The sequence below is a fragment of the Taudactylus pleione genome, unplaced genomic scaffold, assembly GCF_031769625.1.
Source record: "Taudactylus pleione unplaced genomic scaffold, aTauple2 ptg000296l, whole genome shotgun sequence".
In the NCBI taxonomy this organism is placed as follows: Eukaryota; Metazoa; Chordata; class Amphibia; order Anura; family Myobatrachidae; genus Taudactylus; species Taudactylus pleione.
In genome coordinates this window covers 5,992,068-6,003,191 of record NW_028284698.1, presented here as the reverse complement: position 1 = coordinate 6,003,191, position 11,124 = coordinate 5,992,068, and the positions used below count along the sequence as shown (strand labels likewise).

Sequence of the window (11,124 nt, the reverse complement as noted above, 5' to 3'; positions counted from 1 at the left end):
GTAGATGTTCCCTAATAGCATATACTTTCTTTCTGGGTCCCAAATAGTAAACCTATTGTTATACATGTCTGTTGCATGATATTCATATTCATGTACTTCACTGTATTCCATGCTTCATTGTGAAAGTATTCGATGGCTACTACTGTGACAGGAAATACTCCTATATACCAGGATCACCTCTTACAGCAACCTGATGTAAATAGGGTGATACAGCATGTGTAGAGATACAATTCGAGTTTGGCAAACCCTTTAAGGTCATGCATGAGATCTGAACTACAACATGATCAGTATGATTATTGGAACAATGATATCAGAATTATGGACAATTTCCCTTGTGTGATGTATCTGAAATAATTAGAGTATTATCATGCAGGCAAACAGTCCTGAAATTAGTTTTAATACACAGACAGAAGGGGGGGCTGGCTTGGGAAACAAAAGGATGGCGGGTGAGACAGAAGGGGGATGGCTGGGGAGACAGAAGGGGGAAGCTGGGGAGACAGATGGGGGATGGCTGGGAAGACAGAAGTGGTGCTGCCTGCTGAAACAGAAAGAGGTGCTGGCTGATGGATGAAACATGAGGGCTGGCTGGGGAGACAGAAGGGGGCGGCTGGGGAGACGTTACAAGTACAGAGTGTAATTATTCAGAAATGATGGGGGGTGCCAGTCCATTACTTTGCCAGGGGCGCTCAGACCCCTAGATACACCACTGCTAACGATTCATGGGGAGAGCTCTCATAGAGCAACAATTCTCAGCTCCATATATGGGACAAGATTGTGGCACCATCACTTTTCAATCCACCAGCTTATTACTATCGGGACTTTGTCCTTTACCATCTAAGCATAATAGGAGACCTCCATTACGGAGGGCACAATCACTGGACTCCAGCTTATTAGGACTGATTTCCCATGCTGGTTATATATTTAAAAGGTCATTTGATTTACAATTAATCTCTGCGGCTTGATTTATATCCTTTCATGCTATTGAACTCAGTGAATTATTTCTCTTGCTGTTCATTTTTTATATATGATTCTTTTATTGAGCTTTATTAAATATATATATTTTTAGCAGATATCATCTGTATTGAAAGCATTTTTTTATGGTTCAGCGCTGTGTACATCTCCATGAAATGATACTTTCCTAATACAGGACAATAGTCTGGATTCAGATATACATGGGTGTATGAAAATCTGCTAATGCTGTAGCCACCTGGAAATTGGCTCTGCGGCTTTGCAGATCCAAGCAAGTGCATACAAACACGCAGCAGTGGACGCAGATCCTTCGATAATCAACCATCTGAGTACTCTTATTGTAACGCAGAATGGCCGCAGGAACTGAGACACTGGCGCTATATATTCTGCATACGGAATTGCAGATGTTGGCAGATACATACCCTAAAAATGGTTAACAACATGTCTGCGTTTTTGCTGCCACTCCGTTACCTCCCGAAAAAACGGCCTCTGTCTGCCACTGACTTGTGAATAAATCCTCACTACAACTGTAGTCACATTCCATTGCAATTCAATCGCCGCGCATGCGCATTGTGGTTTAGAGGCACTCGCAGTTGGCCGATAATCGCTCAGCTCTGTAAATACAGACATTGCGTCCACACTAGAATCAGGCCCAAGGTGCTTAAACAAGAGTAATACAGATTACACACCTGGCCCCGATTAATGCTGGGCATCCACTATACAATTATCTATCAGATATCTGTCCCATCAGGCTGGTTGGAATGAAAATCTGGTAATGTATAGGAGCCAATGACAATCGTCCATTTGCTCACAAACACAAATACAAGCTCCCTCATCACCAAGTCAGTGACACAAGGGGGCTTATTCAGAGTTGGGAGCAAAGCAAAAAAAATACAAAAATAAAAACTGGCTGCTGTTGCATGTAGCCCATAAACACTGGCAGGCTTTATTGTTTCACTGCAATTTAGGGCCGTATTCAATTTGGAGCGAAAAGTCAGAGGCCGGACTTTTCGCCATCATCGGAGGTTTTACCGGCGAAAAAGTATAGTGTGCGTCCCCGCTTATCCCCGTATTCAATTCCAAATCGGCGGAAACGGTACCCGGCGAAACGCAAACATGCGAAAAGCCCTGTCATTTTGGGGGAAATCAGCCTGATATCCCCAAAAGATGATCTGACATGGGGGTTCACTATGGGTACCCCCGATTAGCCCTGCTGAAGGTATTTGGGGTCTTTGAATGGTCTCAATAGGCGCTATGTAGCAGCTTTGGTGACAGTGGTGAAGAATAGCATTTAGCCAATTTTTTGGGGGGAAATAAGTATTCCCATCAAATTTGGGGTACATGAAAATGGGTGCAAGCATATTTTAAAGTTGTTAAAGTAAAGCATTAAAAAGCGCCAAAAACGCACCTTCAGCAAGCACCTGCAATCCAAAAAACACCTCCCCATACTTCCAGACCCCCCAAAGGCTATTTCGCTAGTTTTTGAATTTGTACCCCCACTTTGATTTTTTTTTTTTTGCCCATTTTTTTCAAAGTACTATTTTGGGGTGTCCTTTATGGGTTTTTTTTTAGCGTTTGACGCAATTAGCGTCAAGGTGGTGTAAAAAGGGTTATGGGGGTTTGCCACAATTTTGCATCCCAAAACCCTGATTCTGCACTTTTTTTCGCCGGATATTCAAAGGCGAAACTTTTCCGCTGGTTACAAGGCGCAAACTTTTCGCACCGGTGAAAAGTCGGACAAATTGAATACGGGGATAAATGAAATCGGCGAAAATGACGTCATCGGCGAAAAAGTTTCTCTGAAACGGACTTTTTGCTCCAAATTGAATACGACCCTTAGAGTTCAGTTAGGACACGCCCCTCCCTACTCTACATATATCTGCATATTTGTAATCTGACCCAAATTGACTCAATTTTTTTTTCTTATTTCCAATCCTGAATCAGCCCCAACATTGGCAGAAAAAAGGGAATATATCAGAACCAGAATGTACTATGACCTGTGACTCTGCCCCTCTCTTGTGGTTAATTATTTGAAGTAATTGGGAGAGATGCAATTCTGAAATATATTGTGGAAAATAATTTGATAACACAATGACAGCATGGTTTTATGGAAGATGTCATTCCCAACAGATATTATTAGTATTTATGAGGTAATGCAATTGTTGTGACATAATTGGATTTTGTGAAAGCGTTCATTGCTGTTTCACATAAGTATTGCACATAATGTATGAGTGCTAGGCCCAGGAGAAAATGTATGTACATAGTACAAACTAGATGGAAGACACAGCCTAATGCCCAAATGTTTCACACATATGCCAAATGCAGCTATTTAAGACTTAACTGTAGCCCTTAATATTTATCAGAATATAGCCTCTAATTTATGGGTACTTATGTTTAACAAGTCATATAACAAGCACGTGTTTCGGACATACATACACTTCAATAAAATATAGAACAGTATCAGGACTGATAATTAACATAATTCAAGTAAACATTCATTTATGAACCGTATGACACAAAAAGAGCTGTCTCAGTTATTCCCGTATATACATAACATAGTACATTTATTTTATACGGGCTATAGTACTATCCCTCTGCTCATCGCAGCACCTGGCGTAGCTGTAGCACAATAGATGCTTGGTGTATTATCTACTTCCAGGTTCTCTCTTTGCATTGGTGATGATCTTGGTAAGATTTCCCAGCAGCCCCTGTAAACATAAAAAAGACAGACTTCCATCAACCCCACAGATTTGAAACTCTAAAACATTTGGGAATTACTCAGATAACTTATTAGCCAAAATTAAATTTTGACTTTAAACTAAATTAGATCACTTTTTACAGGAAGCTGGTGCACAGCTTTGCATGCATAAATGGTGCTGTAACCCATAGAAACCAATAACAAATTTGCTCATTTTTTGAACTGCAAAACACAAGGAATTTGTTGCTTGGATCACTTCGCTTTTTGTAGGGTGTGGATTAAGAGATAGAGAGTAAAAAGGCCGACAGTGTCTAGACAGACACCAGATGTTAGACAGTCAATAAGTCGACTGGGACAAAAGGTCGACATGGACAAAAGGTCGACACAAAATGGTTGACTTTTTTTTATAGCTCTAATGTTCACCTTAACCCTCTACTTGGGGTCTAACCCACTCTCCTGGTGCCTAATCCTAACCGTCGGGGTAGGTGCCTAATCCTAACCATCCCTTCTAGTGCTTAACCCTAAGTAAGTGATTAACCCTCCCTCCTGGTGCCTAACCCTAACCATTGGGGTAAGTGCCTAACCCTAACAAACAAACAAAAAAAGTGTTGACCATTTGTACCGGGCGACCTTCTTACATGTCGACCTTTTGTCCCTGTTGACCATTTGTCCCAGTCAACCTATTGATTGTCTAACATCTGGTGTCTATCTAGACATTGTCAACCTTTTTACTGTCTATCTATAGTCTGGAACCCCATTTTGTACACTGCTCAGTTTTCATAAATCACCCCAATATATATCGAGGGCTTAGTCAAGTTTAATTAAATGTATCTACATTAGTGTTGCTCATTAAATATTAAATTGTTAAAAATATAACCAATTTAGCACCTTACAGCATATCCTAATCTACACACCCGTGCTATTTTGAATATATGGAGTAATTCAATTCAGGGCCAAGGACACCGACTGGCATCGCAGGTTTTCCTTCACACCCCATAGAGCTGTCAGTTTACCATATATGGTAGATATGTGCGCAGCTGGGCCGTGGCACATTGCGCTGAATTGAATTCCCCCTTAAAGCAAAATAAAATATCATTATTTGCCTTTAAATCTACATGGCACATAACATAAGCATTATAAAGTCTTGTTATATTACGGATAGCTTCTTACAAAAGCAGTACTGAGAATGTCTGTAAGGAACTCCTGATGTCATATTGCAATAACCTCTTGTATGTAAAAATTAGAATATCAGTCCTAATGGTTTAGAATGTATGGAAAACATAGACTTAACATCTGCTGGTGGTCTGCATGAGCCACATGTCACATATTTAATTACATTAAGACTCATTACAGTAAGGCTAATATTAGGGTCAGGCTTAGAGTTGGTGATCCCGTGAGGATAGAGATGTACCCTGAGTGAGAAGTGGAGAGTCTCCTGCCTCTGGTTTGCTTATCATGCAGCTGTTATCAATCTAACAATCAGTGAACAAAAAACTGGCGATCAGTTGTCCAGAGACTGCATGGACCTTATGTCTGGACGCTGACTGCTGACTCTCAATATATTGATATGTAGTTTTTAGGTATGTATGTATTCACAAATGAAAGAATCTTAGCTAGTGCCTAGGGCAGTGGTTCCCAAACTGTGCGCCGCGGCACCCTGGGGAGCCTTGGGACACTTGCAGGGTGCCTCATAAATCAAATTATTTATGGCCAATGTAATGTAAAAATGTGGACAAACAGAAGCACAAACCTGTCCACCACCACATAGCTGACCCTAAGGATGACAGGTAAGCACAATTTACTTCACTTTACTACGTTTTTCTGAATTTCTGAATAACACCTTTTTTATAGGGGTGCCGTGAAAACAATGCTGATACTTCAGGGCACCATGATTCAAAAAAGTTTGGGAACCGCTGGCCTAGGGCATCAACATAATGGGAAGATGAGCTGAGAATAGAAAAGGAGAAAAATCGCAAGATGGTCAACAAAAGTATGATTGAGTTCTTTATAAGTGGAGAGATGTCACATATTTTTAATATAGAAAACTGGTTAATGATTGTTATTAAATATCAACTACTGTTTTAAATTTAGCATTCCACCCAACAATATCTCTATCTTTCCAGGCAGCCCCTCTCCCACAACAGGTAGAAGGGTGTCAATCAACGAGGAGGAGATATGGGTTTCATTTCAATCCCTGGGGTGGCTGGCGCTGTGTGTTGGGGAGCCATGAAAAATAAAAACATTAAATTCAGTGTTTTTTGCCCCTCCGCAAAATGCTAATTACACTCGGTGACCGGTTTAGTTTGCCTAGCGGTAGTTATGGCCAGGCCCTCACAAGATACTGGTGAGGGACCAGCAAGCATTGTGGTGGAGTAGTACAGAGGAACCTGTAGAAATGTGTATAATAACAAGGGGTAACGTTCTTCTGTTACTGCAGACAATTGGGGTGATTCAGCAAGGATAGCAATTACAAATCTGCATGCAGGCAGCTTTACAATTTCATCCTTGCTATTATGCAAATGCCGCAGGTGTATGACCCCCTGCTACATTTGCAAACCCAGCACTGCGATGGAGGTCGCAGATTGGGATCACCATTCCGACTCAGACTGGCCGGCTTGCGTAGGCCGGGACACTCAGTCGACGCAGTCCCTGGCCTTGTCACTCCCAGAAAACGGGGAGAACACGCCCGTTTCCAGGAATGTCGGCCGCCCCCGCCCCCTCACCGTCCCTTAAATGCACACTCGCAGAATGGGTCCTGCACACTCGCAGATTCCCGATAAATCGGCTTGCACTGCGGAATCAGGCCCAATGTCATTTTTATATTGTGATCACCTAGAATTGCTTTTCATGTTGGGATTATTACTTCCCACACATTCCTACACATTTATTTTATTTTGTACACAGTTTATTAATATAATTCAGTGTTACTTACAAAGAGAGTTTCTTTGTTCACCTTGGAAACTTGAAAGGACTTATGAGATGCTTTCAAATTCTTCAAAATATTTCTCTTAAATAAGAAGCTGAGACAGTTATGTGGCAGGGAACCTGTAGGAGTTAAATATATTCATAACTTAAAGCTGATTCAAGCCAGAGATAATTAATAACAGAGACAAGTGAAAGCGTTACCTGAAAGGCAGCAGTATCACTTGTATCGCGCTTTACTTACTTTATCAATACACCTGTATGTAGCTCATTCACACCCCCAATACTCACATTTCTTAAGGGACCCTTTCATTTTTGGAGACATGTTCCCAACAGCCCTCCAAACTTGCTGTATAGAAATCCACTTCAATATGGATCTGTGGATTAGGAGGATTGTGGCTACTTACCTGCCTGCTAAATTAGCTATCTAACCCATGAACTTTCCACAGATATGGCTGGAGAGGCCATACATAAGCATATCAGAGGTTTACATTCAGCCCTGCATTCACATTGTACAGTGACAGTTCTTATTACCACCAACATTGTCTACAACAGAACTTACTCTCCAGTTTTCTCACTAAGAGCTCCAGTGCTTTGGCCTGAAGTTCAGCTGATGACAGCGGTAATGGACAATATTCAGTAAGCAGCAATTCACCGATTTTGCTCAGGTACTCCTCAATATGTTTCTCATCATATATGTTTGGTATTTGTCTCAATATATCCTTACTTAGTTTATTCAGGCAGCTGAAAAATAAAATAAAAGCGTGGTCTCCATAATGACTAAATCGAAATAGATATGTTCTTACATTCAACTGATTTTAGTACTAAGATATACAAAAGAGTTCATGGCCCCATAACGAAATGACTTCCCGGCACACTCAAACCACTCTCCATTTTGGGTGATACTGTGAACCTTTTTGATTGCTGATAATCGGTACTGTTGGCAGATATACACACAAAGTTATTGGTCAGAGTACAACGTGATCGTGTGCACCTAGTTAGTCCTGCATTTACATCATCAGGGATGTGCAGGTGCTAGCAGGAGATGTGCTCAATATCTCGACTGATGCGATTCTGGCACCATTACCCCAAAGGTAAGTACCGGGGTTAGGGGGGCGATTAATGTTTGGGTTAGACACTAGGGGGAGGGTTATGGTTAGGCACTAAGGGGGAAGGGGAGGGGGAGGTTAGGTTTAGGCACCAGGGAGTTAGGGTTAGGGTAGGGAGAGGGATAGAATAGTGGCCGACAAGTGTTGGTATTCTAACCCTGATGGGATGCCGGCGTTGGGATTCTGACGGCAGACATCGCGTACCTATCCGGCTAGCAGGGCTGCCTGGAGATCTGTCAGGGACCCAGTCCTGGGAGGGGATGTGGCACTGTTTGCATGCTGCATGTGGCATGGCCACACCATCTTGGAGACATAGTTACAAATCCCTAAAAGGCTCAGGGTCACCGGCAGGCAGAGGGCCCTCTGGTCAGTCTGGAAATAATACACCCATACGCCTATACACTGGCTCTCTTTACTAGGGAGGAAAGACTCTGATGCACCTCCCCTGTTTTATTCAACATACAAAGTTCTACAAACATGTTTTAGTTTAACGTCTCTTTAACAGATTTTCAGGTCTGTACTTACCCAATATTGTACAGTAATCGAAATATGTTGGCACCACCTACAATGTATAATATTTAATTGTCAGTTTAACTTATAACGGACACAGACATAAATTTTCAATTGTTCAACTCCACTAACATTATACTGTTGTATCACATCTGTTAAGTGGAGAAACTGAAACGAAAGGCCCCCCATACACTAGTGACAGATTGACACGATTGCCAGATCCACAGATGCCGGGGTCGAGGCATCAGTGAAATCCAACATGCTGGATTTCACTGATTTGCCGATCACGATCAATATATGATCGTGATCAGCATATTGAGATCTTTTAACATGTAGAATTTACAGATTCCCCGATGGATCGGCGACTCTTGATGGCCGTCGGCGATATCGGTCCGACCGGGGGATCAGTGAATCGTCCGGCAGATGTATGGAGCCCTAAACACAAACAATGTGGGTGTATACCACCCACCTGTCCTAACTATTAGCAATATTACAATTTACTTAATCAAATTAACCCACATTTCTAGTTACACCTGCACTATTGATATTCGACCTATAGTGCATGGATATGTGCTGCTGGTGAAGATCATAAACACAGATCTTTGCAGTGTTACAAAAAAAACAAGACAATTACATTTATTGTATTGATCAATCATTCCCAACAGTGTAATATGCAAATTATAACCATTAATACTACTCCTTGTAAGAAAAGCTTTCAATCCATTGTGAAATCCATCCCGTGACTCTGCCATTACTAATGTTCTTAGCTGTGAAATCCAGTGTCTAACTACTCTCACAGGGCTCTATTTACTACAATCCGCATATTGAATGCGGATTGTAGTGTGATATTACCGAGTGAATTCGCATTGCGAATTCAGGCAATATCACAGGGATTTACTATAAATCCCTTGCAGGGACAGAGCTTGGTCTAAAAACACAGGCGTTCCTCACCGTTTTCAGGGCGTTTCAGGGGCGTACATAAATTTCCTGCTATGACCGACATAGAAGGCCGGAAGTAGTAAAACGTCACTCTGCGAGCAGGTTAGAGGCCTGGCTGATCGTACAGCTTGAGGTTGGGTATGTGCTCTCTCAAACCCCAGAGTACAATCGTTACTATCGAATGTGACTGATGTTATGTTTGATGTTTCTATTTTGTGCCACACAATGCAAGCAGCTAATAATCGATTGTTGAAGCTAATATTACTGCTAATTGGCTTGTAATTGGTTCAGTTGCGTTAGCATTAGCGAATAATAAGAATAAATAAATTTCATGGGGATGGCTTACTCTATGCGTTTTTTTGTTAATTTTTGGTGTAATTTGCACCCAACACAAGCGGCCGCAACCATAAGAAGAAAATTAACATACAACGACTAACAATGATTGACAACGATTGACTCGATCGCTAACTGCTATCACTCGTTAGCTAGAGGAGGTGCTTTGTTCATGTATGGCCGTCACTTTGGTTGCGATCTCCTGGCCGTGCGATTTTTTTTTTTTCACATTCTCGATCGCTAGGCGTACGACCGAGCGGCCGCTTACGACTGACTCTGAATGAGGTCCTATGTCCCTTTATTAAAGATTTGGTCTAACAGCTGATTTATACAATAATGAAATTACATTTCCTTCTAGTCCAATTATGCCCTGTTTTTATCCATCCCAGAACTGTACAGTATTAGCTCTTCTAGCAGCTGCCTGACACCGGGTGCTGCTTCCCAGTTTGTTTTACTAGTATGCCCAAGTCCTTTTCTATCCCCGACATCCTCAATTGTATCCCGTATAATGTACAGGCAGCACAAATATAACCATGGCCTAAATTTACTACCCTATATTATCCTACATTAAACATCATTTGCTGTTTCTCTGCCCACCTTGTTATTTAGTACTTGTGTAGGAACTAAATGCTCTGTTCTGTAGTATAAACTTTAAGTTTTTAACTTATGGTGGACTTGGCCAAAAATGGTGACATTTAGAGCGGTGTTTTGGGCCTTATGTGTACAGTATTGAATGATCCAATTAATAAAAACACAAGGTCCTTCCTCTTGGGAACGACTGGCAACCCAAATTCTGAATCTGGGCTGATGCCTAATTGCCTGTCACTGGAAGATCCCAGCTCCGCCCCCTCTTTCAGCAGTAATTAATAAAATCTGCCACCTGGCTGTCATGGAATATATTATAGGGGTCAGACCTTTTGTTCTAAACATCTGTATATTTCTCATTTACTTTTTTGCATTTAGTTATACTCTAATGCTGCAATTTTCGGGTAACCCTCCCCATCCACCATACTCCATCCTTATTGTCTCCTTTCCACCACTCCCTCCCACTAGTTCTGAACATGGTTCATTTTGTTCGTTCTCTGCTTCTGTACCAGTTTCATGTAATTTGACATATCAAAACCTAAACATGTTTCATGGCTTCCAATATGCCTCTCAGTGTTTGTTGTTACCTTTGGGCCTGATTCAACAAGGATCACAACTGCGATTGTGCACGCAATCGGCAGATTGTTGCATTCTGCGCATGCCACTGCGACCAGCCACTGCGACAAGGACTGCGATTGCAGTAATTGACAGGAAACACTGTTTGGGTGGCGGGGGGGGCGAAACGCAGGAGTGGCAGTGCGTTTGAACACCGTTGCAGGGCGTGCATAAATTGGCCATTGCAATGCCTTACGCAGCTTGGTCTTTCACTGCATGCGATGAAGTTAGCAATCCCTGAGTAAGTCAGACCTTGTGCAAGTGTGTGTGAGGCTGCGATGGTACTCTATGTTACTAATGGTTTAGCAGACTTGCAAAGTATTTGCAAGCGGGCCAAGGTTTGTTTAGAAGCCACTCTTGTGAACATCATACAGGACAAACAGAGAATCTGATTTGCGAATTTCTCTGGTCCTGTTAATGTAGAGCCAGAGAGCCCGAATCACA

The 11,124-nt window shown here is 41.9% G+C and overlaps 1 protein-coding gene across 2 annotated transcripts in view; it reads right to left on the bottom strand.

Annotated features, from left to right (window-relative positions):
* Nucleotides 1-1,010: 1,010 nt before the first annotated feature.
* LOC148511678 (uncharacterized) overlaps nucleotides 1,011-11,124 on the bottom strand; it is a 76,533-nt gene continuing 66,419 nt past the window's right edge. For both annotated transcript variants that reach the window (XM_088482813.1, XM_088482815.1), the window contains 4 exons: nucleotides 8,224-8,260; nucleotides 7,152-7,333; nucleotides 6,600-6,712; nucleotides 1,011-3,677 (listed from right to left, as the gene is read on the bottom strand). In XM_088482813.1, coding sequence (XP_088338939.1) covers nucleotides 3,615-3,677; nucleotides 6,600-6,712; nucleotides 7,152-7,333; nucleotides 8,224-8,260 — 395 coding nt within the window. In that variant the 3' untranslated portion in view covers nucleotides 1,011-3,614. The remainder of the gene's footprint in view (nucleotides 3,678-6,599; nucleotides 6,713-7,151; nucleotides 7,334-8,223; nucleotides 8,261-11,124) is intronic.